Raw genomic sequence first — 26,677 nt, 5'->3', positions numbered from 1 at the left:
TCTGCCTGTGAGGAATGGGGAGAGGGCAGGGTAATTGGGTGGCCCATAGGGGGCCAGGTAGCAGGACGCAAGATCAGAACAGCTGGTCCAACTCAGGTAAGGGGCTCCTCGGCCAAGGAAGGGCCTCTGGCTTGGGCAGACTGCAGCCGCTGCAGGATTTTGAGCAGATGCATGACCTGAGCTGACTTTATGTTTTAAAAGGATTGTTTTGGCTGCTGTGTGAAGAGAAGGCTGAAAAGGAGCCAGGTCAGGATGGGGAAGCCCAGTTTGGAAGCTGTGTTAGTCGTCTAGGCAAGAGTTGCTGTGGACCAGGGCCTGGACCCTGAAGGTTGGGAGGGGTGGTTGGACCCTGGTCACCCTCTGAAGGTGGTGCCCCGGGGTTTGCTGGTGAATCTGGTGTGTGATGTGAGAGGAGAGGAGGGCTCCTAAGCTTCTGCCCGAACCCCTGGAACTGAGATGGGGAAGGTGCGGAGGGGCGGCGGGGAGCAGATTATGGTGGGGGTGGGAGGGGGAACCCATGCTATCAAGTTATGAGACTTTCAGGTGGGGATATTAGGGACTGGCTGTGAACGTGCAGGTCCAGAGTTCAGGGGAGAGGTCTGTGCTGGAGGCATCAGTTTGGGAACTGCTAATGCATACATGGTATTTAAAGCCATAAATTATGAGAAACCACAGCAGGGGGGCCCCAGGGCTGAATGCTGGAGCCGGCCAAATTTCAGAGTCTGGAGAGCTTGTGGAGGAATGAGCAAGGGATCTTTTCGATGAACAAATAAGTGATGAATGGATCTCGTTTGCCACTGCTCCTGGGCAGATTGTCCCTCCTCAGTGATGGTCACTGCAGCTCCTTGTGGTCTCTGCGAACGCACCCCCTACCCCCTTCTGACCTATCCTCCTTTTTTTCTGGGCTCTGCCCGCTCCGGCCAGGCACTGTGGGCCTTCAAGGGCTGTTCTTCCTCCCTGAAAGTCCTGACCATCCCTACTCTCTGCGCTATTCTCGGCCTGGTAAATTGCTTCCTATGCTTTTCTGTCCTCCGGGACTGGGTCCCTGAGCATCGCCCCACCCCTGCGTCTTTCCAGCCAGACTCCTGGCAGCATGAGGGCCCTTGTGCCCAGATGTGCGGATACTAGCGTCTACAAGGGCAGACCCCACCTGCACTCCCAACACAGCTCCTCCTTGCCACCCTTGTGGCTTCCCCGGGTGCCCACTGGCCCTGGGGTTCTCTCTGGGGAGGACGGACGCAAGGCCATACAGGACCTGGAAGTGGACTTGGTGGTTTGGGGAGGGAAGTTTGGAATCTGGTACCCAGAGTGCTCTAGAAGGGAGGAGTGGGCTCCGGGGGGTGGGGGGTCGCATCCTTATACTAGATGGATGAGTGGCCCCAAGGGGAGGGGGATGGCCCTGGGGAACGGGTGCAGTCAAGGGTGGTACTCCCAGCAGGGTGTCACTAGTTATGTTTTGTCAAGAAGCAAAGTGGTGCCTTATGCCAGGTATGACAGGGAGGGAATGTGGACAGGGAAGCGTGCTCCTGTTTTTCTTTGGTTGGACCATTTCTTCTCTCTTGGCTGTTCACCAAGGTCAAGGTTTGGTCTGGACAGAAGGGTCAATTTTGTTTCCTCTGCTCATCCAGCTGCAGCCACAGCATCCAGAGGCCAAGGACTCAGGTCTGAGGGGTGGGGGCTGGGGAATGTGTGTCTGGGTGAGCCCGTCTCCTCGGAGGGATGAGTGTGTCGGACTGGCTGCCCTGCTTCCCCTAAAAGGGATTATCATTTTTAAAGGACAGGCTGAACTCGAAGAAGGATCCTTTCACCAGAAGTCAATGGCAGATGATTTTGGTAAAGTGAAAGTGTTAGTCGCTCAGTCGTGTCCGACTCTTTGCAACCCCATGGTCTGTAGCCCACCTGGCTTCTCTGTCCATGGGCTTCTCCAGGCAAGAAAACTGGAGTGGATTGCCATTCCCTTCTCCAGGGAGTCTTCCTGACCCAGGGATCCAATGTGCGTCTCTTGCATCTCCTGCGTTGGCACGTAGATTCTTTACCACGAAGCGCCACCTGGGAAGACCCAAGGTTCCCCGAGCCCTGTTCCCTACCTGGACCGGGAACTGAAGGCAGATGAGAGCTTACAAAGGAGGCCAAGACACAGTTTCCTTTAAAAGGTTTTCATTTATTAGTCTTTTCTCAAGCAGTTAATTCTCTTATTTTTTTTAAAATGTGTGTTTCATCCAGAGTTAAACCAAAGTGATTAAAATGAATTTTCTAATGGGGATATAGCTCCCCAGATCAAAAAAAAAAGGTTTTTTTTTGTTTGTTTTTTTCCATAAACCACACAAGTAAAATGAAAGGAGAACATCAACAATCAAAAATAATCCCCAGATGTCCAGGACAAAAAATAAAATATTTATTGATCTATCACAGCGAGACACATAGAGATGGGCGGGGCAGGGGAGAAATGCTCTGAAGTACAGTGGCTCGAGGAGGGGACAGGAATACAGTACTGCGTGGGGGGAGACCCAGGTTGGGGGGGGAGATTCCTGCGGCCCCAGCCAGGACAGCTCCTCACACCCAGAGGCTTGGGGCCCCTTCGTAGGGGTGTGTATGATGGGGTGGAGGCTGGGCACAGGCTGCCATGACAGGTTAACCGAGTCGATGGTGGGGGCGCCCAGCCAGCTAGGGGTGCTGGGCGGCCAAACCGGGACAAGGCTGGACGGATGGATGGACAGACGGGCGGATGAATTCCACAAGAGCAAGAGGGCTGTTCCCAATTACGGGAGGGGGTGGGGGGAGTCTTCGGACACGGGCAACAGCGATGGGTCGGGGAAAGGGGGGCCAAGGAGGCCAAGAGATGGTGTGACCCAATCCAGCGTGAGGGTTTCGATGCTTGGGTACCAACTGGACCGCAGCCAGAGGTGGGTCCTGGTGGGCAGGGGGAGGTGAGACTGCCCAGGAAGTGTCTGCACCATCTTCAGAGGAGCCCCAGGGAGGGGGGGTCCCTAAGGGGCTGCCCTTCCCTCCTCCCTCCCCGCAGGAAGAGTGAGAGCACCAGCGTGTAGCACCAAGTCCCCCTAGAGATGGAGAATGTGTGGAGGGGAGTTCCTGGGTGGGAAGGGCGTGGGGGCAGGGGCCAAGCCCACCCACCCCTTGCCTCTGAAGGAGGGGGCCTCCCGGGGCCCACCTGGCCACCACTCTCTTGCCTCCTTGCCCTGTGGATTTCCAAGGCCGCCCGGCCTGCCCCATTCCCACCCGGGGTGGGAACTCAGGAGGGGGCATGGGAAAGGGGGGTGGGGTCACAAAGGGTTTACATTCTCCACCAAGCAGTAGCACCAACGTTGATGAGGTCGTGAGTCAGGGGTCCCGGGAAGCTCACTTTCTCTTCCGGCCACAGGATTTCCCCAGGCAGGCCCCACCTGGGTGCAGGGCAGGCACACCCCACAGTCACTCCTGGCTGCCTGTGCTCAAGCCCTTGCCCGTTCTGCCCAACTCCAAGCTCTTCTCACATCCGCATCATCACCATGGGAAACAGAGGCTCCAGGAAGCCAAGGGGAAGCCTGGCCACCACCCCAGGCCAAACTCCGCACCCTTTCGTTGTGCAAACTCCCACTGGGCAAGTGGATGGTAGTAGGGCTCCTGCTCTCTCCTGGGGAGGATCTGGTTAACCTTGTTTCAAATCATCAAGCCACCAGGGTCGGGTAGTGGGGCCTGGACTAGCACCTACCCCTGCAGGAGCAAGGTGTGGCTCGTTACCGCCACCTGGTGGCACCGAGCTGCCTAGTGGTAAGACACCATCTCTCTGCAGAGCTCATCCAGGGTGTTTGTTGGGAAAGAAAGCAAGCAGGGTCCTAGGCCACAAGCACCAGCTGGTGCCTGACTGAGAGCTGGGTGCCTTGATTGAGGTCAGGCTGCTCTGGCCTCTGCCTCTCCCTGGGCTGCCTCGTCTGGCAGGGTGGGGGTGGGGTGGTGGGAAGCAGGTGCGGCTGGAAGGGAATCCACAGCCTGAGTGACTGCCAGGGTAGAGCTGGGGCTTCTCTGAGTCCCTTTCAGGCATCATTGGGAGAGGCCTTGAGGGTGGTAATCAGACACTGCCAGACACATGTCTGCCCCTTAGAGCAAGGGCGTGGCTCCTGGACTCCTGCAGGGTCTACCCCTCCAGCTCCCTGACACCAGGGCTCCTGTGTCACCTCCATCCTCTCTCTCCTCCTCTGTCCCTCCCAGTCCCTCCGCCCTCCCTTTTCTTTCTCTCGGCTTGGCTTCTCCCGGCAGGAGTGAGGGTGTGGGTACCAGGCAGGGAGGGCTTGCCAGACCTGGCCTGGGAGAGCCAGGAGGGTCCCTCCCACTCTCAGCTCTGAGGATCTGTTTCGGAGACAGCAGAAGCAGTGGGTAAGGTGTTCAGCTCCCCCACCCCTGGCTTCCCTGCCGGGCCTCGTGTGACATGCCACCCCCTTCTCCAGGAGGTCTCCCCACCCTGCCCTTTTCCAGGGGCAGAGTCTACTTACCTGGGAATCCCAGGGCTCCCAGGGCCCCTCCGAAGGGCTTGGGAGGTTTGCCTGTGGAGGGAAGGCAGCGGGTTGGAGAGGTGGCCAGGCTTCCCTACCTCGACCAGACTGCCCCCTACCCCACCCATGCACCTGCAGCTCTGCAGCAGCAGGTTCCAAAGGCCTCTCTGCCCCCAGCCTGCCCCTCCCGCCCAGCCTCGTTCCTGGCAGCATGTGCAGATCTGAGCAGCTCTGTGGCAGCCCTTCCTACCACAGTCAGACCCCAGGCCACATTTCCCAGGGACAGCCTCACCCCCCAGCCGAGGGGCTCCAGGCTCAGCCTTCCTGACCACCTGCTTGAAGAGGCCCTGTTCTTACCCAGCAATATCTTTCGTCTTCTATGGGACCTTGTCAACCTCTCTGGTTAGACCCTAAGACCTGGAGTGACCCAGGTCCCCGTCTCACTCCTGCTGCCAAGTCAAGTGCCAGGCTGGGAGCTCTAGGAATTGGGGTCCCCACACCTCAAGGCTGGCTTTTTCAGCTTCTGTGATCTCCCGTGGGGTCCATCAAACCCCCATACCAGAAGGCCAGCCCAGGGCTGTGGCTGCACTAACGGTTCCCTCAACAGGATGGCACCCCACCCCCCCAACACGCTGCAAAGGAGTTCAGGGCCCTGCTTGAAATGGGGCCCCAAATTGTGAGATTGGTAGACTCACCACCAACTCCCAGGCCCCCGGCTCCACCTGCAAGGCAAGCAGAGGGCTGGTGAGGGTGCGCGCCTCTAGGGAGCCCGCAAAGCCCTCCCCGGCAGCATGGGCCTCGTCTGAGAGGGGCCTGGTTCTGGGTTGGGGTGTGGGGGGCCCTGCCAGTGACCCTGCGTGCTCTCTGAACCTCAGTTTGTTTCATCTGAACGTGATGTTTTGTAAAATCTGCTGCTCCCTGATGGTGCACGGGGGGAAGAGAAGAAGAGGAGGCCCAGCTCTGTGCAATCTAAGGATGTGGGGGCCCCCCACTCTGTAACCTGGCTCAGCCCTTCTGGGCAGGGGAAGAGGAGGGCTGGGACGCCTGGCCGTACCTGGGAAAATAGGAGACAGTCCGAAGCCAGGCCTTGCTGCGACTCCTGCGGGAGGGGTGTGGGTTGGTGTGGGGGCGTGGAGGCATGGAGGCATGGGGGTGTGGGGTGGGGCGGGGTGGGACCCTGGGACCCACCGCGGCCTGGCCACCTACTCCTCTCTGCCTAGGATCACCTCCTCCCACTGCCCCTCCCCCACTGGCAAAGCAGCTTTCTTAACAAAGCCTCATCAGCCTGGTGTCTGAGGCCCACGTGTCCCCCCACCCTGAGGCCCTTCCCGGATGGTCCCCTCCACCCTCTCTCTCGGGTCCCTGTGCTGATACAGCCCTGGAGTCCCCACTGCTAGCCAGCCAGGCTCAGCTGCGGATCTCACAGCAGAGGCGGCCCTTACCTCCAATTGGGAATGGCCGGCCGGCTCCTAGGACACCTCCGAGGCCAGCGGCACCTGAGAAGAGGGCAGATGGGGGTCAGGATGAGGCACAGTGCAAGGGGCCCTGAGCATCCCCTCCGGGGTCTGGGGACATGATTTCCAGGAAGAATGCTTGATGGGTATTGCGCCCAGGACTGAGGCCTGAGCCGGTTCATGGACAGGGCCATGGGGGTGGGGTATAAGCAGCTTGCAGGCCTGGGCTCGGGGCACTGTGGGAGCAACTCACCGAATTTGGCTGCTTTAGCAGCTGCAGCTGGAGACACACCTGGAAACATGGGGAGCAGGAGGGCTTAGGAATATCTCCTCCCTCCCAGAGTCGTGTCCGCCTGACCACTGCCATCAATCTGCCCCTGCCCACTGACTCATCCTTCCACCATCCCACCACCCCTCCTCCATCCATCCATCTTTCCAGAAATCTTTATTAAGCTCCTACTGTGTGGCCAGACTTGTGGAGCACACGGGGTAAGAAACTTCAGGCTGGGTCAGAGACACAACGATGACGCGAGAGACAGACACATTGACACAAGGTCCCCCACGATGGCAGAGACTTTGGGGAAGGAATTTCTGTCCAGGCTTTGCTTTCCTTCTCTGGAAAATGGGCACACCCACCACTATCCTAATGAACTCCCACTGGAGGTGGTTGGGCGGATTGAAAGAGAGAGGAGAGGGAGAGACTGGGACACCCAGCCGCAAGGGGTGCTCAGTTGCTCAGTCGTGTCCGACTCTTTGAGGGCCCGTGGACTGTAGCCCTCCAGGCCCCTCTGTCTGTGGGATTTTCCAGGCAAGAATACTGGAGTGGGCTGCCATTTCCTCCTCCAGGGGATCGTCTCGACCCAGGGATTGAACCCTTGTCTTCTTCACTGAGTCTTTACCCGCTGAGCCATTGCGGCCCCTCCAAATGCTACAGGAGCCCAGAGAAGGGGGCAGGGCTCAGTGGAATCTTGAGTTGCTGATGAAGTGTGGGCAGGGTCCAGGCAAAGAGGACCGCCTGAGCAAGGCGTGGCCAGATGGGAAGGAAGGTCTGTCTCTCTCTCGCATTCACACGTGCGCGTGTGTGTACAAGCACACACACACATCCCACGCCGTTCATTCACTGATTCCAGAACACACTTTACCTCCAAGGCCCACAGCCCCTGGGACAGCTCCAAGCCCACCAACTCCCAGTCCTCCGACTCCGAGTCCACCGACTCCCCCCAGGCCTGTGGAGAGAGCTGTGTATTAAACCCTGCAAGTGAGAGCAGCTGGCTCTGTCCATGGAGGGGTGGGGCTATCATTCTAGGCCCCACGTGGAGCCCAGGCCCCCAGGGCCTTGGAGGGCTGGTGGAGCCAGGAGGTGGGCTGGACCCCCACCGAGACAATGCCCCTGAAGGCCTTGGGGAGCAGGCCAGGGAATACATGCTTCATGACATGTAGTCAGACCCCCCCCCAACTCCCAGGGCAGTCCCCACCTCACACCCGTGCTCACCAAATTGGGCGGCTTTGGCGGCAGCTTTGGCAGCGGCAGCCGCGGCAGCAGGTCCGACTCCTGGGGACACAGAGGGAGCTCAGGGAGGGAGTCTCCATGGGTCAGTCTCCCTCAATGCCCAGCCCATCCTGGGGTTTCCACTAAGGTACGTACCATTAGCCCCATTTCACAGATGAGAAAACTGAGGCAACGGCAGAGGTTAAGCAATGTGCTCAAGGCTTCATGGGGTTTCAACTCACCTGCCACACCACCTGGAATGCCGGCTCCACCAAGATCTCCAACCCCTCCAAGGGCCCCGACCCCTCCTGGTCCTGTGGAGAGAGGGTGGAATGTCAGTCCTTCCCCCTTTATGAAGGACAAGGCCTCCCTGCCCCAAGGTCACTAGGCAAGTAGACAGCTGGCGAAGGCCACGTGACCCAGTGGAAGGAGCAGAAGACAGAGGTCCATTCCCAGACACATGGGTCTGAGTCCCGGCTCTGCCCTGACCCACTGGACAAGGGCAGACCCCGCCTAGATCCTTGACCTGCCCACCTCCTCTCCTTCCTCCCAGGCTGGCACTGGGAGCTGCAGGTGGTCCCAGCAGTGGCTGTGGCCCTGAGCTACCAAGGGTAGAGGACTAGTCTCTGGCCCTGACAGCCCTGGGTTTGAATTCTGGTTTCTCTGCTCAGCATAGCTGTCACCTCTCTGACCCAAAAGGGGATGACGATCCTTTCCCTGTTCACCTACAGGTGTTGAAGCATGAGAGGACACTCTGTGTGAAGGTCCTCTGAGTGTGAGCCACTGTCCAGTACAGAGCTGCCAGGGGATACAGCTAGCGCTTTAGGGGGACACTCGTGGTCAGGGCTTCATCCTTGTTAGCCGGCTTATTGTTCCAGGCAGCAAGAAAGGCAGTTAGCATTAGCCCCATTTCGCAGATGAGAAAACTGAGGCACAGCAGAGGTTAAGCAATGTGCTCAAGGCTCCAAGCGCAGGAAATGACTTTGGAGCCAGAGCCCTTAGCTGCTCTGTTTCCCTGGCAATGGCTGTAGAGCTCAGACCAGCAGGGCGGCCAGCAAGGAACAGGAGAGAGGCCTGTGGGTTACCAGGCCCGCCAGGGTGGAACACTTTCCAAGGTGGAAACTGGCCCCAAGTGGACCGGCCAGACCTTGTTGGCAGTTCCCTGGCAGAGGCCCCGGCCCCAATCCTAGGAGGCCGGAATGCGGGGGGACACAGACAGCATGGGTCTGGCCAGGCTGGGGCTGCCTAGGTGCCAAGTGTTGGGGAGTGGGGGCGGGCAGGTCTGCCACGTCCTCGTGGAGGGCACAGTCCTACTGACAGCAAGGCGGGGGCCCAGATGAGGAGTCCTGGCTTTGCTGGGACATCAGCCCTGGCCCCTCCCTGGCCTTGGGCCCCATGAAACTGTCAGGGCCTGAGGGGCCTTAACGACCATGGTCCTGACCAACTTGGAACTGCCCCCCCAGGGGGCTGGAAATGTGAGGGGTGATTTGGGTTGTCCTATGGCTGTAGGCACGCTAGGCATTTAGTGGGCGGGAGCTGGAGTCTGCTGAGCTGTCATTAACGTGTCCTAGAAACTGCCTTTTTCCAAGCTGACCATCCCAGCCCTGTGATGTAGGCTCCATGCACTGGGCCCTGGCCCAGGGGGAGAGGAGATGGGTGACCAGGTGCTATCAGGGATGGTGGGGCCGCAAGGGGATCAAACACTGGGGGTGGTGTGGTGAGGGGCTCTTACCAAACTTGGCTGCTTTAGCTGCGGCCAGGGTTCCAGGCACTGGGCAAAAGGGCAAAAAGAAAAGTAGGGGAGATCAGTAGCTGAGCTCTGTCCCTGGGAGTTCTGCTTCCTCCAGGGAGCCCTCCTTGACTTCCTCAACTTTGTTTCTCTCAAAGCCCTGAAGCTGCAGCTCCACAGCTAGGATCTCACCGGGCCAGGGACAGAGCTTCGGTATCTAACTGTGTCTCTACCAGTCTGGTCGGGGGGTGCTTGAGGGCTGAACTGTGCCACCTCTTTTCATTCTGTGCTCTCCTGGCTCCTCGAGGCCCAGCACAGTCTGCCTGAGGCTGGTGTAACTAGGAGATGAAGAACTAGAGTTCCCCGTGGCCCCCTTGCCCCCGCACGCTGCTGAAGAGGAGCTAGGCGGGCCCAACCCCTCCCACTGACCCCAGGGACCCCCAGCCTCCTTCCTTGGGTGGGGGCTTCTTTTCAGCTTGGAGCCCTTCACCTGGCCTGCCCGATCTCTTATCCCGGTGGTCTTGGACTGCCCAGGAGGATCTAACAGAGGATTTATCACACGCCTCGGTGCGAGGGTGCTGGAGGACGGGCTGGGGAGAGACCCCTGCCTCCTTCGGGCTTGGGGGACGTTGCTGTTCGGCCCCCAGAAGGCCCCTTACCTGCCACTGCCCCAAGTCCAGGAACTCCGACCCCGACTCCAAGGCCAGGAACACCAGCACCCACTCCAAGGCCAGGAACTCCTGCAGGAAGCCCGGCGGCAGCCCCTGCGGGAGATGGGGGAGTGGGGTGTTTCCGGTGGAAGGCAGGAAACTGGCCCTTTTGGGGGTGGCCTGACCAGAAAGCTGAGTCAGGCCCTAGGAGAAGGGGCCCAGTCTCATGTGGGGGCCCCTGTCTGTTTGATCTGCCCTCTACGCTGCCACCAGGTTTTCCTAAAACTCACACTGACCACCAAGTCCAGCCCCTCTCCAGACCGGCACTCAGCGCCGCACACGCTGGACACCGCTGCCCTTTTCAGCCTCACCTCCTGTCCCTCCTCTTGGATGAACTTATTTGATTCTCCTAACAAGCCTCCCTGGAAGGTGCCCTAAGTACCACACAGGGACATCAGAGGTCACTTGGCTAGTGTGGGGCCCAGGACACAAACGCGGGTCTCCCTTATGCTAAATCTGTTTCTGATGCCCATGTCTGCTGCCTAGAGGGCCTCAGGAGGCTGCAGGGCGGATCTGAGAGGTTGCGTGTCCAGGGACCCAGCTCAGGCTGGGGTCACACCAGACCGAGAAGGCAGGCAGGACACTCACGGAACTGGGCTTTGGCGGCGGCCTTAGCAGCGGACTTGGCTGCAGCTGGGGCCCCTGCTCCTGCGGGGGAGAGGATGAGGTTTAAGGATGGCACCCATGGAGGATTCAGAGGACCCTCACTCAGGCCCACTTATTCACGTGGCTTACCTATGACACCGCCGGGGCCAAGCCCAATGCCAGGAGCCACGCCGACACCGGGAGCCACGCCGACGCCGGGAGCCACGCCGATGCCGGGAGCCACGCCGACGCCGGGAGCCACACCGACTCCAGGGGCTAATCCTACAAAAGAGAGCAGAGCCAACCCTTAACCGAGTCCTGACCGAGGAGGACAGAAGCTGATGGAAAGAGCAGCTGGCTGGGGGGTCAGGAACCCTGGATCCTTGTTCCAGCTGAGCACAGACTTGCTGTGTGACCTTGGGCAAGTTACTTTCTCTTGCTGGGCCTCCGCTTCTTCATCCCTAATAAGAGGTCTGTGCAAGATCATAAGCTCAACTTTTGGAGTTCCAGGGACCCCTTTGAGATGCTGAGGGTGATACAGGCAGACTCATGTAGCAACTAAACAACTGCAATAACATGTAGTAAAGGGAGTTTGGCAAGACAGGCAGGCCTGGCTTCAGAGCTCAGCTCAGCTACCATTTAGCTATGTGAGTCTGGGCAAGACACTTAAACGCTTGGAGACTCAAGTTTCCACATCTGCAAAATGGGTGCAACAGAACCAATCTCATAAGGCTGGTGTAAGGATTACCTCAGCAGATGCTGAAAGTGAAAGTGTTAGCCGCTCAGTCATGCCTGACTCTGTGACCCCACGGACTGTAGCCCACCAGGCTCCTCTGTCCATGGAATTTCCCACGCAAGAAAACAGGAGGGAGATTCCTGGCCCAGAGATGGAATGCACATTGAAGTCAGATTCTTTACTGTCTGAGCCACCAGGGAAGCCCTCAGCAAATGGTAGTTCTACAAACATGAGTTGCCATGTCTGAGTTTAGGAATCACTGGTGGCTCAGTGGTAAAGAAGCTGCCTGTCAAGGTAGGTGATGTGGGTTGGGAAGATCCCCTGGAGAAGGAAATGGCAACCCACTCCAGTAATCTTGCCTGGGAAATCCCATGGCCAGAGGAGCCTAGTGGGCTACAGTTGATGGGGTCACAAAGAGTCAGGCACGACTCAGTAATTAAACAGACTTGAAGTTAAGATTTCTCTGGCATGCAGATAAAAAAAAAAGACAACCCTGCCCCTGCCCCAGCCCTGGGGCTGGCATGCAGCTGGGCTCTAAAATGAGCTGTTTTGCTGTGCCATATTCAGGAAGGTGTGGGAGCCTGGGGCTGCCACGGTGGCCCTCGGATGAAGCAGGAGATGGAGGACCTGGTCAGGGAGTGAGAACACAGCTGTCGCTCAGGATGGGTGGGAGCTCAGAGAAGCCCAGCATTTGTTCCAGAAACGGGGCAAGGCCCCAGCTGGACCAGAAGGCAGCAAGGGCTTTGGGAAGGGTGGCGGTGGGTGCTGGAGGGCTCTCCGGCATCTCTTCTTGCTTTGTATTCCTGCTCAGAAACTTCACCCCCATCCCTCAAAGTGCTTGGATGGGCCGAGACCTGTGAGGAAGGCCCAGGCCCAGAATGTGACAGCTTGGAGAGGTCACATTGGAGATGGGTGCTGTCAGACTCCAAAGCAGAGATATGAGAGAGCAATGCTCTGGGATCAGGCTCGGAGGCAGAACTGGCAGGGGGCTTCCCAGGTGGCTCAGTGGTAAAGAATCCGTCTGCCAATGCAGGAGACACGGGTTCCATCCCTGGGTTGGGAAGGTCCCCTGGAGAAGGAAACGGCCACCCACTCTGGAATTCTTGCCGAGGAAAATCCCATGACAGAGGAGCCTGGCAGGCCACAGGCGTGGGTCCGCAAAAAGCTGGACATGACTGAGGGACGAAATAACAACAACTCTTACCAAACTGGGCGGCTTTGGCGGCGGCTTTGGCGGCTGCAGCTGCTGGAGCCCCGACCCCTGGAAAGGCCAAGATTAAGGATCGGGAGCGGTCCCCAGCACCCCTCCCCTCTCTCTTCCGTTCCCCATGGTAGAAAGACTTGGCAGAGTCCACATCTCGGGAACTGCCCCCTCTCCCAGGCCCGCACTGTGATGGCCCGCCAGCCACTCTGGGCACGTCCTCTCCCAGAGAAGCAGCTCTGACTCTGTGGCTATTGGAGGAAACGGCTCCTTTCCTGGGGGAGAAACGCAAAAGGAGAATCCCCCGCACCCTCCCCCTCGGCACAGAAAGAAGAAGAAATGCAGAAGAGAAATCTTCTGGTAGGGGAAAAATACACAAACCAACAAGGAGGATTGTAAGTTAATCTCATTTCCTCCCTTTGGAGAAAGAGTGCCTGGTAAACAGAGACTGACACAGGCCCTCTCACACGATCAGAAACCAGAAAGGCCCCGTGGGGCGGGGGATGAATGAGGTCTCTTCAAACCCCAGCCAAGCAGAGTTCTGCTGGCTCTCAGGCTGACATCCTGAGCATCCCTGAGGGCAGGGAGGGGACTTTCTGGGTTCATGCAGCAATCAGGAATCCCGTGGAGACACTTCCCTTCAAACTACAGGAATCCCTTTCTCTCTGCACCTGTCTCTGGGCTCAGTCTTGCCATCTATAAAATGGGACCCTTGATCTACATCAGCTCCAGGGCCCCTTCCATGAGATAAACAAAACCCATGTCTGGGCTGGGCACGGCTCACCTGGCACCCCTCCAACACCTGGCACGCCTGGTATTGCTGCTGGGGCACCTGGCACCAGCCCTCCCAGGGCTCCTGCTCCCCCAGCACCTGAAAGGATGAAGAGCATCCAGCTCTGCCCTTGAAGCACCCCCTTCTTAGGGGAGCCGAGGGTGGAGGTGGGGGTGGCATCATGGCAGGGTATCATCTGGGCACCTTTAACTCACTGGTGTGGGATGGGGGATGATGAGCCAGGTACCAATGACCCCAATAGTGGGCAATTAAAAAGGGCAGAAATGTTTACTGTGGCTTTGGAAAATGGGGCCAGGGGCTTCTGACTTAACCCAGGCCTTTTCGGCCCCAGAGGCCAAGAGTGTGAGGTTGCTCTGATTTTTGAGCCTTGGCCCCCACAGGAGAGCCTGGCTGTGGAGGGGAGGGGGGAGGGCTTGGCTCTGGTGGGGAGGAGTAGGGGGAGGAGGGGAGGCGGAAGGGGCAGGGGACGCAGGGCTGGGGCACTCACCGATCTTGGCTGCCTTGGCGGCGGCGGCTGCCTGAGCTGCTGCTATGAGGAATCGAGAAAGGAAGATTCAGAAACCTCGCTGGGTCCCAGCTGGGCTGTGCTGACAGTGCACCGGCCCCCAGGGCATGGGAGGCCCACCCTGTGCTCTCCCCCAGGTCCTCCCTGAGTTCCCAGAGCTCAGTCTCCCCTCCCCAGCCTCCCACAGCCCAACAGAAAACGAGCTTCCATCCCTTTCCCTGTCCCACCCGCCCCCACCACCCGCCTTCATGGAACTAAGGCTTCCGGAAAGGCCGGCTCCCGGAATACCTGCGTCTCCAAAGCCAGGAAAGCCCCCAGGGCCAACCCCGAATGTGGGAATGCCTCCAACTCCCACTCCGCCTCTGGCCCCTGCGGAGGGAAGAGAATCAAGTGGTAAAGGGTCTAGTGGGAAGGCTGGGGCGGGCTCTGGGGGGATGCTGGATGGGGGAGAGGATGCGAGCCTCCCCCCAAGTCTGGTCCATGAAGGACAGGAAACCATGAGATGCCTGAGCCCCACCAGCTTCCTCCCTACTGACACCCCCTAGTGTGTCCCCAGCCCCTCTCTTCTCTGAGCAGTTGGGGAAGGGTCCCTTTGTTGGCGATGGGCAGTCTGTGCACAGTCTTATCCTCCGCCAGGCTGGGGCTCTCCTCTGAGGGGGTCCTGGCCGGGGCAGGGGGGTCAGGGACACTGTCTCCTCTGGGAATGAGATACTGGGACTCTACTATTACCCAGTCTCTTGGCCTCATTTGGAGACACCTGGGGGACACATCATCCTGGGGCCCAGCAGTCCAAGTCCCAGCTCTGCCAGTGACTGGCTATGTGGCCCTGGGCAATCACTCCCCTTCTCTGGACTGAACAGTAGGGAGAAGAAGATGAGGAACCCGGGGTCCAAGAAAGGGCCGGAACGGGGCGGGGCGGGGCGGAGCTATCGGCTCAGCACTCACCGAATTTGGCTGCTTTGGCCGCTGCTTTGGCAGCTGCGGCTGGTGACACGGCCCCTGGAGAGACCAAGAGAAGCACAAAGGCTCAGGGGAGAATGGCGTGGACACTCAGGATATGTATGTATAGCCCTCTGTCTCTCTGCCCACCTTCTTTCTATCTGTTGAGCCAACACAGGGTTGTCTCTCCATTTACCCACTCATATCTCCACTTACCCATCTGTCCGTCTTCTACCCAGCCACCCATCCATACATCCACTGACCTTCCCAAAGGCCTGTCCATTTGCCTGTCTTTCAATCTCAATCTAACTGCTCAACCGCTTGTCTCTCCAGCCACCCACACACGCATTTATCCATCCATTTATCCACCCGCCTGCCTAGCTGTCCTTTCACCTAAATGTCTAACCAACTATGCAGTCTGTATTTGCCTTCTACTCCCCGTTCATCTGCTCACCCACACAAGTGCTCATCCATCCATCCATCCTTCTAATCACTTACATTGTCCCCACCTGCCCATCCATCTACCCGTTTATCTTGCCATCCACCATTTTACCCATCTTATTTATCCATCCATGTAACCTCCCATCTTTGCATCTGCCCATATCACCCACTCTCTCATCCATCAGTTTGCCTTCTCATCCACCTAGCTGTTCACCTACCTCCCCAGCTTCCCATTCGCCCATCCATCCATCCATCCGTCTCCCCAGACATCTGTCCGTCCATCTACCTACCCACCCATCTATCCACCGTTTACTGAACACATATTCTGTGAAGGGCTGGGAACACAGAGATGAAAATGACACGGTTCCTGCCCCCAGGAGCATACCGACAACCAGAAGGTAAACTGCAGAAGCTAAGAGGCTGGCAGTAGTTAATTATAGCCCAGGAAAGAGAAGATGACCAAGGGCATGGAGAGAAGAGGATCGAAGGGCTATGTGTTAAGGAGAATTGGAAAGTCTGGGCAATAATTTCCAACCTCTCTCTCTTGCACACACAAACACACGTGCACACACGTAGCCAAGCTCAGCTGGTCCACCTATGATGCCCGAGCACTCAATACCTGGAACTCCGACACCAGGGACTCCAACACCTGGAACCCCGACACCTGGAACCCCGACACCAGGGACCCCGACACCAGGGACCCCGACACCAGGGACCCCGACACCTGGAACTCCAACACCAGGGACCCCGACACCTGGGACGCCGACTACTCCTGGGCCAAGGCCTCCAGCAGCGCCTGTGGATGGAAGGATTGCTGTTCTGGCCTGGACCCTGTGGGAACCTCAAGGGTGCCTTCAGGAGCATGACTCTGGGGAGCTTCGGGAGCCGCAGGTCCTGTGTGCAGGATGCTAGCTGTGGGGGCATTGCCTCTGCGTGGATCCAAGTCACCCGAGACAAGGGGAGGGAACTGAGGGAACCCCGACAGAGCTCTAGGGGTTTGGATCTGTGGCTGGGAAGAGCAAGGTCTAAGTCTAAAGCAGATTCAGAATGCTCTACTGGGCCCAGGCAGTTGGTACAGCAGCTGATTGGCCCAGGGGGTAAAGTGGGAGGAGTCAGCAGGGTCCCTGCCCACACTGCTGGGCCAATCAGTGGAGAGCAGTGGACAGAGGCAAGGAGGCATGACCATGATGCTTGGGTGGGGTTAGAGAGGAACGGTGCCTCAGCTGGACCAAGACGATGTCCATCCAGCCTTATAGGCCTGGAGCCTTCCAAGGTGCATGCTGAGGTCGGGGCTGGCTGAAGCCCTGGCACTGCCTGTTCCGGGGACACTCACCAAATTTGGCTGCTTTAGCAGCAGCGGCGGCAGCAGCAGCATCTGGAGCCCCGACCCCTGGAGAGAAAGCCGCAGAGGGTGAGGCCCTTTCCCTGTGACCTTCTCAAGGACACCCCCCACCGCCTGCTGGGATGGACCCTACCTGCAATGCCTCCGATGCCAGGAATTGCGACAGGCGCACCAGGAATGCCGGCACCACCGACGCCAACGCCAGGGAGAACTCCGGCTCCTCCAGCACCTGTTTGGAGTGGAGACAGTGAAGATGTGGCTCCCAGGGGCCCCTCCTGAAGCCAGGCAGGAAGGCTGCTTGGACGCTGGTGTTTTCACCGCTGCAATCTCCTCTGGGAATGAGGCCCAGGCATCTCCGGCTGGGCCTGCTTGGGAAGAGGCCCCCACTCCACTGTTCCTTGACTCACCCCTAAAGTGTCCATTTCAACAGCCTCATTAAGGGACTCGTATGTTTTCAGACAAATCCCATTCTAATCACTGCCATATACTGAGAAACCACAAGCGGCCGCTCCCCAGGCCAGAGGGGCCCCCGCAAGAATGTCCAAGACTTCCTCTCTCTGTGTTCTGAACACACAGCCAAGTCTGTAATCCAAGCGCCCAGCCGCCTGGCTCTCGCAGCCCCTCGCCACCCCATTCTCTTGCTCCCACATTCCAGCCATCCCCTCCAGCCTTGGGGGCCTGGAGGGAGGACCTCTGTGGGGCAGGCCTCCAACTCAGTGCTTCCCCCAACATTCTCGCCCCCTTGGGCTAGTGGGCAGGCATCTTCCATCCCATCATGGCTGCAAGAAGGGGCTCCCTTGGGACTGGGGCTGAAGGTGAAGACTTCACCCCCATATCTAACTCTGAACTGGGGAACCACCAGGGACCCACTGGGCCCGTGCATGGACCGAGAGAAGGCCATGCCACATCGACTAGCCAAGGGATCGTGGGCTTGAGGAGCTAGTTAAAAGTTTTATAGTACATATTAAATTGATGCTCAGCTATTCAACTGTTTAAATGCTCATACATGTACCACCTAAAATGACCATTCTAACCACTGCTGTCCCCACTCCCTCTGCTTGCTCCATCCTATTTTAACCGCCCGGCAAACTCTTTATTTATATTTTAAGGCTATGAATCAAATGTTATTTTCTCTGAGAACCCTTGCTGATTATCCCCAGGTAGAAGCAATGTCTCCCTCTTCCTGAGCCCCACGACAGTGCTGACATTCTTCAGCAGAGCCCTTGTCTGTCCCTGGTTTCTGAGACGGAGGGCGGGACAGAGGAGGGAAGGATGGAGGGATGGAGGAATGGATGGATGGGTGGATAGATGGGCAGAGGGAGGGCGGATTCATGGCTGGATGGAGGGAGGAAGGGACAGGAGGAAGGCGGGATGGGTGAACGGATGGGTGGGTGGATGGAGGGATGGAGAACTGGAGGATGGAGTGTATGCACAGGTGGAAGGAAGAATGATTGGAGGTAGGAAGGGAGGAACGGGCGGTGTTGAAACAGTTGGATAAATGGGGGTGTGGTGAGGAGGGGCCTTGGTTAGTTATCTGTGATAACTAGGCTCTCAGTGGTGATAGGCATTGTGAGGCTGGAGGGCTGGCAGCCAGCAGGCAGGGGCTCCGGGGGTACTTACCAAGCTTCGCTGCTGCTTTAGCCGCGGCTGCTGCAGCCTGTGTGCCAACCCCTGGGGGAAGAGGAAGGGGAGAGACTGGAAAGTGTGCCCCGGCATCTCCGGAGCTCATCTCTTCCAGGCCCAAGAAAACCACCTGGTTCATATCTGGGTGTGGATGTGGGGCATATAGCAAGCACAGGCTGGGAGAGCTGCCCCAGCTTCCTGCCTTGCCCCACCAGGATCCTTCTTTAGGCTCAGACCAGGGTCTGGATATAGGGTGGGCTGGCTGGCTTTCTGGAGCCTGAGTTCTTTGGCTGGCGGAGGGGTGAGGCTCTCCTTACCTGTCCCCGTTGGATACCCAGCCTTGCCCGCAGCACCAGCCACTCCTCCAGGCCCATAGCCTGCGAGAGGAGAGGCTCAGTGGGCATCCGTGCGATCTCACGGTGGCTGCCCCCTCCCCTGCCCTTCAAGGACCAGGCCACCCAGAGCCTCCACCTGTCACCCCCAGCCAGAGTTAAATACAAACATATGTGGAATGGTTATTCCCATTTTACAGATGAAAAGACTGAGGCTCCAAGAAGAAAACCTGTTTTCTCAAGGCCTGGTGATAAGTGTGAGGGCCAGGATTGAGAACCAGGCTGTCTTGAGTCCCAGTTCCATGTCCCCCTCCTGAGGGGGTTCCCATTCTGAGACTCCACACCCACCCTACCCCCCAGTTGATGTTCTCCTAGCCCTTGACTGGGGCCATAGCTCCCTTGCCAGAACCCTGCGGCTGGAAGGAGCCAGAAGCCCGCCAGTCTAAGAGGGCCTTACCATAGGGCAGTTTCCCAGTGCTGTAGGGCAGTCCATAGCCACCTGAGGAGATGGAGCGTGGGCTCAGTGGCTGCCCCCTGGCGGCCCCACGCCTCACTGTGCCCCCGCTACCTGGGCAGACAGACCTAGCCCCACACGTACTGAGGCCTGAGGCCTCCTTCCGTCCACCAGGGTCCTAAGCTGCTTCCAGAGGCTCTCAGGAGAGCTAAGGCCTTGGAGGAGGAGGGGGGAGAGGACGCCCTGCTCCAGGGCACAGAGGGACGGCCGTTCTTCTCCCTGCCACGGCCCCCAAGTCTGAGGGTCTTCCTTATTCTCTTCCCCAGCAGGAAATAGCTCATCATCGTGTGAGCTTGACAGTTGGGGTGGACTGACATCAGAGGTTTCTTTCCAGTGAATGGTGTTTCTTACCATCAACACACATGGCTTCCCACTAGGGCTACGGGTCTCTGTGAGTGTATATGTTTATGTGCGTGGATGCATGTGTGTGTACCGGAGGCCAGCACCTGCAAGATGTTGGTCTCTCCCCGCTTTCTTTCTTTTTTTAAAAAATATTTCTTCCTTTATTTGGCTGTGCAGCACCTTGGTTGAGGCCCAGGGGATTTTTCGTCGCAGCGTGCAGGCTCTAGTTCCCTGACTGGGGCTCAAACCTGGGCCCCCCCTGCACTGGCAGTCTCAGCTGCTGGACCCACCAGGGAAGTTCCTTCCCACTTTCTTTTGCTGGTGACCAGAAGTGGGCAATATTACCCAGGTTTCTTGACTACCTTCTCCAGCCACCCTAAGATACAGGTGGGCAAACAAGTCCTCTCTCAAGCTGACCTCCCAGCAGGGAGGCCCAGTGAGTGATGTCTCTCAAATCCTCCGCCTGCCTTACCTGGCAGCTTAGGTGCCTTGATGGGGTATCCCAGCGGAACTCCAGGCTGCTGCCCTCCAAATGGTCCAACTCCTATGAGAACAGGAGAGCAAAGCAATCAGGCCCCAGCCACGTGGGCCAGGAGCCCCTGCAAAGCCTCCAGCCTCCAGTTTCACTTTCCTCTCAGACTAGAATGACTTCCCATGGCATCGGAATCCGGAAAGCACCCTGCCTAGAGGGCCTTCCTGCCTCTTTATGTCATCGGTCAGCTGAGCAACCCCCAGCGATGGGCCGCTTCCTCCAGGAAGCTGCAGGATGCTCCCCTTCCTGTGGCTTGGGCTACACTTGGAGACTGCAGCCCTCTTGCCATTTGGCACAGGCTGCTGCATTTTCTGGGCTCCTCTGGGATGCCAGACAGGGTGTTGGGGCAGGGGAAGCAGGCCTGTGACAGATGCCACTTTGTGCCGAAGCCAGTCCAAGGCCTGGAGCAGTGAGAGTGCTCAGCTCCTCCCAGGGCAGGAGTCCCTGCCTGGCTGGCCACCCCATGGGCCTGCCCACCTTCCTTGGCATGGAGGGACCCAGCCTTGCTTTACCTGGGATTCCAGCAAAAGCTCCTCCCCCACCTGCAATGACAAGGAGCCATCACTGTGGCTTGGCCACCACGGGCTCAGGGCACCCCGGCTCCAGTGAGAGGCGTGTTAACCCTGCCCAGACTGCCCAGCTTATGCTGCCCTCTCACAAACACATCGGGGATTTCTCACCGCCCATCTGGGCCAGCTGAGCCCAGGTTCCCTGCCCCCCTCAACCCAGGACAGAGGGACTGAGGGTGATCGGAGAGTCCCACATACCTGGGGCCTTGGGCTTGACTCCTGCTCCAGTGGGAACCCCGGGGAGTACCCCTATACCCGGGAACCGAGCTCCTGAGAGGGCAAAGACGGGGCTGGTGGTGAGGGTGGGGAAGGGCCAGCCTGGAAGGGCCAGCTTGGCACTGCACCCACCCTCCATGACACAGCTGGCTTCCTTCAATGTCAGCTACTGGCGTGGCTCATGGGGTGGGGGGAGGGCCCCTCTGGTGGTGACTTCTATGCCTTGGTCTGCTCCGAGGTCAGAAGTTTTAATCCTATTTCCTAGCCCCGTGCTTCTGTTGGCCTGTCTCTTAAACTGGAGTTAATTTCCCGTTGCCCTGCCCAGCCTCATCAGAGAAGGTAGGCAGACAACGGAACAGGCTGCAGGTCGGGGAGGCCTGTGCCCTTGGCGGGGGCTCATGCTGGATGTGATTCACAACCAGACACAAAGCCGTCATCTGCTCTGGCTGGGAGGTCTCCAGCGTTCAGTGCTGCCACCTCTCCTTTCTCCCCCCACCGGGGCTGGGCTACCACGGGCAGGGAGGGGCCGGGGGGGACACCCTCTGCCAGCCAATCCCACTGAGCCAGCCCGAGTCTGGGGTTTTGGGGGAATTCAGGAGGTCACATGTTGCGTAGGGTGGCCAGGCCCTGGCGGCGAAAGGAGGTTGAGAGGGCAACTCCCAGGGTCTCCTGTGGGGCTGATGTGCTGGGCGGGCCCCCCGGTGACTCATGGCGTTCGGGAAACAGCCGGCCACCCTGGGGACTCGGCCTATCCCCAGAGACCCACCGCAGGCTGTGACGTTGGTCTGGGTCTGGGCCTCCGCTTGGGGTTCTGGGGGGGCTGTGGAGAGCTCACTGGTCTTCATAGGGGAAAGAGAACCAGAACTATCTTAGGTCTGTGGCCTGAGCTTTGAAGCTTAGGGCAACAGAGCCCATCAGGACTCTGGTGGCCACAGTCTGGGGGAGCCGCAGGCCCCTGGGAGGCTGCCAGGGGCTGCTCGCCTCGCTCTAGGGTCCCCCTTTCCCTCTTTGCTCTCACCTGTGCCTGGGAGCACTCCGCCCGGGTATACACCTGGGAGCCCCACACCTACGGCCAAAAGAAAAACGTGTGAGCAGCAGCCTTGCCTCCAGGAGCCTCTCCTGGCCCTCCCTTTTGCGGCAGCCCCAAGGCTCCCAAGCTAGCCCCCCAGGATCACCCCTGGGGAAGAGTCGGGGACATGTGTGTGGTGGCTGCAGGCCCCCCTCCCACGAGTTCCGGAAGTCATCTGCAAATCCTTCTGTGCGTGGATTTGTCCCGTCTCCTGGAGCCTGTTTACACGGCTGGCCCAGCCCACCTCGGGGCTAACAGCTTCCAGATGTTCCCTCCCCGCTGTGTGGACTCAGGCCGCCTTTGGTTGAACCTGAAGTCACTTCCTTGAAGGCTCCATGCGGAGCGACGGGCACCGGATGGAGCGTCACCCTAGCCCTGCCGGGACCGGGCAGACCCTGCTGCACTGACTCCCTGCTCCGTGCCTCAGTGTCCCCATCGGTCACCCGGAGGCCAGCCACAGAGCCTGTCTCTCAGGTCTGCTCCAAGGTCCTGGAGGAAGGGCCTGGAAGGACGGTCAGAGTCCCTCGCCCCTGTCTGGGACCTGGCATCACGCTCTGGGCCTGCCTCTGCCCCTTGACCCCTACCCCGCTGCAGCCAGGCCCTGCCCTTCCTGCCCCCCGGTGGGGGGGTCCTTGTCCCTCCCTGACCTCTGCTCTCCAGCCCCAGGGACCCCACACAGACCTGGCACTTTCCCAGGCTTCGCTCCGGCCCCGACTCCAGCTCCGAGCTGAGGTACCACCGCACCTGGAGGGGAAGGGGCCACATCAGAGGGGGCTCCCCTTCTTCCACGACTTCCCCCCGGGCCACCCAGGTCTCGCCTCCTTACCTGTAGACACTCCTAGGCCGCCAACACCACCAATGCCGCCGAGGCCAGCAGCACCTGCAGAGGCGGAGGGGGTCACGCCAGGAGCCGCGAAAGGCAGGAGGACGCTGGACTGAGGTCCGGCCCTGCCTCTGCCTCACTTTGAGACTTGGACATAGCTGGTTGCCTCCCACCACCCCCAGTAGACTGGAGCTGAGGATCCCGTTCACCTGCCCCCACCCCCCCACCCAAGGAAAGGTTCTTTGCAAGGTGGAGAGCCCACGGAGGCCAGAGGGCTTATGGCACATCCCAAAGGGTAATACTCACCGGCCTTGGCAGCGGCTTTATAGGCTGCAGCAGCGGCAGCCGGGCCACCGGGCACCAGAGCCCCTGGGAAGGCACCTGCGGGAAAAGCCCCGAGCCCTGCAGAGAGGAGGATGGGTGAGGTCCTGCCCCCAGCCTGGCCCTGGCCCGCCCAGTCCAGGAGGTACATCTGAGGCTCCTCTGCTTCGTGCAAGGACGTGACTGCTGCTCCCAGGACTGCCTTCAATGTCAGAGATGCAGTATGGCCCGGGCTGCTCCGCTCAGCCTGACAAGCTACAGGGATCTTTGGGGGTCAGACTTCCACATCTCCCTCCTCCAGGAAGCCTTCCTGAAGCCGCGCTGAGTTGGGTGACTTCTTTGGGCTCTGGGGGCTGCTTCCTTCTAGCTCTTCTTGCATGCTGCCTGCTAAGTTGCTGCAGTCGTGTCCGACTCTTTGGGACCCCATGGACTGTAGCCCACCAGGCTCCTCTGTCCACGGGGTTCTCCAGGCAAGAATCCTGGAGTGGGTTGCCATGCCCTTCTCCAGGGTAATCTTCCCGACCCAGGAATCGAACCCGCCTCTCATTATGTCTCCTGCATCGGCAGGCGGGTTCTTTACGACTAGTGCCACCTCGTCACTATGTTATAATAGCGCCAAGACCCAGCTGTCACTCCCTGGGCCCCGGGCAGGTGGTCTTAGCATCACCCCCTACACCAGTGCCCAGGACAGGCCTGGTCTGCACGCTTGACCCCCGACTGCTTGTTCCCAGAGGGGCATCTTGCCTGGATGTTAACACTAACCTGCCCCAAGGCCAGCGCCAGCGAGCCCTCCGACACCTGTAGGGAGAAGAACACAGAGCCAGGTGAGGGGAGGCCGGTGTGGGTTATCGTTCTTGGGCCCAGGGTGGGAAGGGTCTCGCAGAACCCAGCAATGCTGGGATCTGTGTGTGGCCACTCAGGTCTCTAAGCTGGACTCAAGTTTTCGGTACTTGGCAGCCCATCCTGGTAAGGTAGTCACCACTGTTTAGTAGCCAACTGCTTTGTGCCATGTGGATGCCACTGTGTTGATCCCAACCAGACCTCAGTTTCCTTAGAAGTCCTGCCAGCTAACGGGGGACCCAGGACGGCTTTCTCTCAGGGCTGGAGCTGAGCAGAAGCTGCCAGCAAGGCCAGGCCAGGCCCTGCCCTGCTCCCACGTTAGCCCCACCCCAGACCTTTCTTTGGCTTCCTTGCAGGAGTCCCCTGGCTCAGCCCACACCCTCTCCCTTGTATCTGGAGCCCTTTTTGTCATCCATCTAGCCTGCCCTGCAGTCTGGGAGCCTCCTTGCCTGCAGACAGATGCTAAAATGTTTATAAAAAGCCAAATGGGTCCCTCTGGCTCTCTCCTTCCCACATCTGGGCTCGATCTCTGCTTTTCTCCCTCCAGGAGACATTCCACGGCTTTGGCCAGGACTGACGGGCAATCAGGTTGGAGTTCACAACCGTGCCGGCTTTGTTTCCAATTATGTGAGAATCTCTCCCACAAGTGCCAGTCCTGGCCACCAGGGTCCCGAGCTCAGGGGCGGCCTCTCTGGGGACCGATCCCAAACAAGCAGGACAGCTGAGCCCTGGAGAGTCCACCTGCCTTTCTCTGGGTGTGGTCCCCTGGCCTCGCTTCCTACTTATGTGAGCTGGCCCATCTGAAAGCCAGCCAGGCCCTCTGTGAGATGGGCCTCTGCCTCCGGCCCGTCTCCCTTCCGGGCAGGTGTGGTGTGGTCTGGCCGGGCCCGTGGTGTGCCTGGGTTCATTTCCCAGCGCTGCCGGCCCCGCCCCGCCCTAGTTCTGTCGGGGGGGGTTTCTCTCCAGCCTGGCCTATTTCCTGAGGTCCAGCAGGGCAGCAGACACCCTCTGGCCTTTCCTGACCACAGAAGGACCGGGAGGAGAGGATGGGGACCGGACAGGAAGCGAGAAGAGGCTGGGTGGGTGGGGTGGGGGCAGGTGGCCCTCTGCAGCCATCTGCCCTCTTCCTGTGCTCCCCCCCGGGGTCGCCCTGCAGCCTGAGCAGAGTCCCACCCCTGCTCCCCGTCTTCCCGTGGACTCCTATGGCCCAAATGCCCCCAGGAGTCCAGCCCCTGCAAAGAAGGAGAGAGGGGTGAGGAGGAGAGAGGGGTGAGAATGGCCAAGGTTGGGAGCCCCGAGAGGCCTGGCGTATCCAACCGTCACTCTCCAGAGTCACTGAGCTCTGGATTTAAATCTTGCTGCCCCACGCTACTCCTTGCATGAAACAGCAAGTCACTTGCCCTTCACTTGCCCTCAGTTTCCCCACGTACAAAAGGGCCGCGTGTCCCCAACCTTCCTGGGACCACAGGACTTGTGAGCAGAGAGCATGATGTGTCTGCAGCCTGTTGGGGTGACCGCTGGATGTCCCCCCCTGCTCCTTCCTGGGCTCTTGGGTGGGTGACTGGCCTTCAGCCGGTGCTGGGGGTGTGGGTGGTGCTGGCTCCCAGCTGCCTGGTCCTGCATTGAGAGCCCAGGAGGGGCCAGCCCGCCGAGGCCCACGAGGAGCAGCTGCCAGGCCACCCACCCTCTACTCGCCAAGGGATTAGTTGTTCCCAGGCATGACACTCGCTGCCTGTGCCCAGTTCCATCTCTCCTGGGCATGCCTGGATTTGGGGAGCTGCCCTGTGGGCAGGGGCTCTGTGGCCCAGTCCAGGCCTTTGGAGCCCGGAGGCCTAAGGCTGAAAGATAAGCTCTGGGAGGTCATGGAGTCCAGTCCATTTTCATCAGTTGAGGTCCTGACTTTCACCCCAAGCTGGAAGTCTTTCTGGAAGTCTATGCTGAATCTTCCACTACTCAAAGCTTCACTTTATCAACTGCAACTGTGTGCAGTTTTCTCAGTCTTCTCTCCGATGTTTCATCACAACCTACCGTGTGTCTCCGGCTGCCAACGGGATCAGCCAGTCCCTCCTCTGGCTCTGCAGTCACGACTTCCTCCATTTGGGTCTTCCCAGATACGTGCAATCGTGATTCCACACCCTTGCTTATCTAGCCTTTCCTCTGTTCTCTCTCTACCATCAAAGACCCTTTTAAGATCACTTGCTCCTCTGAGAAGATAGGAAACAGGCTCTGGTGTGATCAGCAGTGAATCCCAAAGGGCTCCCAGCCCTGCAGACTCCTACAGACCCCAGTAAACCCCTTGCCCAGGCCTCCTGCCCTCCTGCGTGTCTCTCTCCCGCCTGGCCCCGGACCTAGAGTTTCACAACCCAGATGGGGTTGCAGGAAGGGGAATCTGGGTCTTGTAGGTTCATTTGCACTTGAATCATCGAACACTGGGGAGGGGGGGTGGATTTCGTAAGAGCTGTTGGACATGCAAACTGTCCTGGAGGCTCAGGCTTCAAAGCCAGGGAGACACAGAGTCGGGGGGCGGGTGGAGGGAAAGGCTACATCTCATGTTGATCAGATCATAAATCCAGATGGAGACACCCCTTCCTCCACCTGCTCCTTATCCACCAGGACTTCCTGGAGGAACCTGCCCTCCCTCTTTCCTGGGGGGTGTGTCCTCTGGAGCTTAGTGGACCTAGCAGTGGATTGGAGCCCTGTGGGCCAGGACTCAGCCAACTACATCTTACTGGAAAACTCCATGGTCGGAGCACAGTTGAAAGGGGCCTGGGATCAGGAAGGAAGCTCATCTGGGGTCAGGGTCAGGGTGCAGCTTAGCGTTAAGTGCAGGGCTTTGATCTGGGGTCAAGGCTCAGCCTGGGGTCAGGATAAAGGCTCAGAATGGATCATCAGAGTCAAGGATAGCCGAGATCTTGGCCTGGAGTAAGAGAGGGCTTCATTTGGGAGTCAGGGATCATTCAGGCAGAGGCCGGGGTCCAATTATCTGTGTCTGAGCCCAGAGTGACATTCACAGGCTTGGTGGCCACTGGAGCATCAATTCTGGCCTTTGACTCCAGCACCAGGGCTGTTTTCTGGGATCTGGTGC

At 58.9% G+C, this 26,677-nt stretch overlaps 1 protein-coding gene across 13 annotated transcripts in view; it reads right to left on the bottom strand.

The window, feature by feature from the left end:
• Positions 1 to 2,373: 2,373 nt before the first annotated feature.
• Positions 2,374 to 26,677, bottom strand: part of ELN (elastin) — a 32,480-nt gene continuing 8,176 nt past the window's right edge. Inside the window, exons 5-36 of one of the 13 annotated variants that reach the window (XM_055410040.2) lie at positions 23,515 to 23,550; positions 22,738 to 22,833; positions 22,435 to 22,488; positions 22,290 to 22,352; positions 21,558 to 21,605; positions 20,522 to 20,593; positions 20,267 to 20,296; positions 19,695 to 19,766; positions 18,824 to 18,865; positions 18,352 to 18,411; positions 18,032 to 18,082; positions 16,545 to 16,640; positions 16,403 to 16,459; positions 15,689 to 15,865; positions 14,635 to 14,688; positions 13,978 to 14,058; positions 13,672 to 13,710; positions 13,176 to 13,262; positions 12,395 to 12,451; positions 10,605 to 10,736; positions 10,458 to 10,517; positions 9,819 to 9,923; positions 9,163 to 9,201; positions 7,673 to 7,744; positions 7,434 to 7,493; positions 7,084 to 7,167; positions 6,195 to 6,233; positions 5,930 to 5,983; positions 5,542 to 5,586; positions 5,183 to 5,209; positions 4,488 to 4,538; positions 2,374 to 3,401 (exon numbers count right to left, since the gene is read on the bottom strand). In XM_055410040.2, the coding sequence (XP_055266015.2) occupies positions 3,358 to 3,401; positions 4,488 to 4,538; positions 5,183 to 5,209; positions 5,542 to 5,586; positions 5,930 to 5,983; positions 6,195 to 6,233; positions 7,084 to 7,167; positions 7,434 to 7,493; positions 7,673 to 7,744; positions 9,163 to 9,201; positions 9,819 to 9,923; positions 10,458 to 10,517; positions 10,605 to 10,736; positions 12,395 to 12,451; positions 13,176 to 13,262; positions 13,672 to 13,710; positions 13,978 to 14,058; positions 14,635 to 14,688; positions 15,689 to 15,865; positions 16,403 to 16,459; positions 16,545 to 16,640; positions 18,032 to 18,082; positions 18,352 to 18,411; positions 18,824 to 18,865; positions 19,695 to 19,766; positions 20,267 to 20,296; positions 20,522 to 20,593; positions 21,558 to 21,605; positions 22,290 to 22,352; positions 22,435 to 22,488; positions 22,738 to 22,833; positions 23,515 to 23,550 (2,084 nt within the window). In that variant the 3' untranslated portion in view covers positions 2,374 to 3,357. Of the gene's footprint in view, positions 3,402 to 4,487; positions 4,539 to 5,182; positions 5,210 to 5,541; positions 5,587 to 5,929; positions 5,984 to 6,194; positions 6,234 to 7,083; positions 7,168 to 7,433; positions 7,494 to 7,672; positions 7,745 to 9,162; positions 9,202 to 9,818; positions 9,924 to 10,457; positions 10,518 to 10,604; positions 10,737 to 12,394; positions 12,452 to 13,175; positions 13,263 to 13,671; positions 13,714 to 13,977; positions 14,059 to 14,634; positions 14,689 to 15,688; positions 15,866 to 16,402; positions 16,460 to 16,544; positions 16,641 to 18,031; positions 18,083 to 18,351; positions 18,412 to 18,823; positions 18,866 to 19,694; positions 19,767 to 20,266; positions 20,297 to 20,521; positions 20,594 to 21,557; positions 21,606 to 22,289; positions 22,353 to 22,434; positions 22,489 to 22,737; positions 22,834 to 23,514; positions 23,551 to 26,677 lie in introns of all 13 variants that reach the window. The other 12 variants (XM_055410039.2, XM_055410043.2, XM_055410044.2 and 9 more) reach the window with 12 other exon arrangements.

This window comes from Moschus berezovskii, chromosome 27, assembly GCF_049115385.1.
Source record: "Moschus berezovskii isolate FMDL1 chromosome 27, NW_MosBer_1.0, whole genome shotgun sequence".
NCBI lineage: Eukaryota > Metazoa > Chordata > Mammalia > Artiodactyla > Moschidae > Moschus > Moschus berezovskii.
This window is presented reverse-complemented; position numbering and strand designations above follow the sequence as displayed.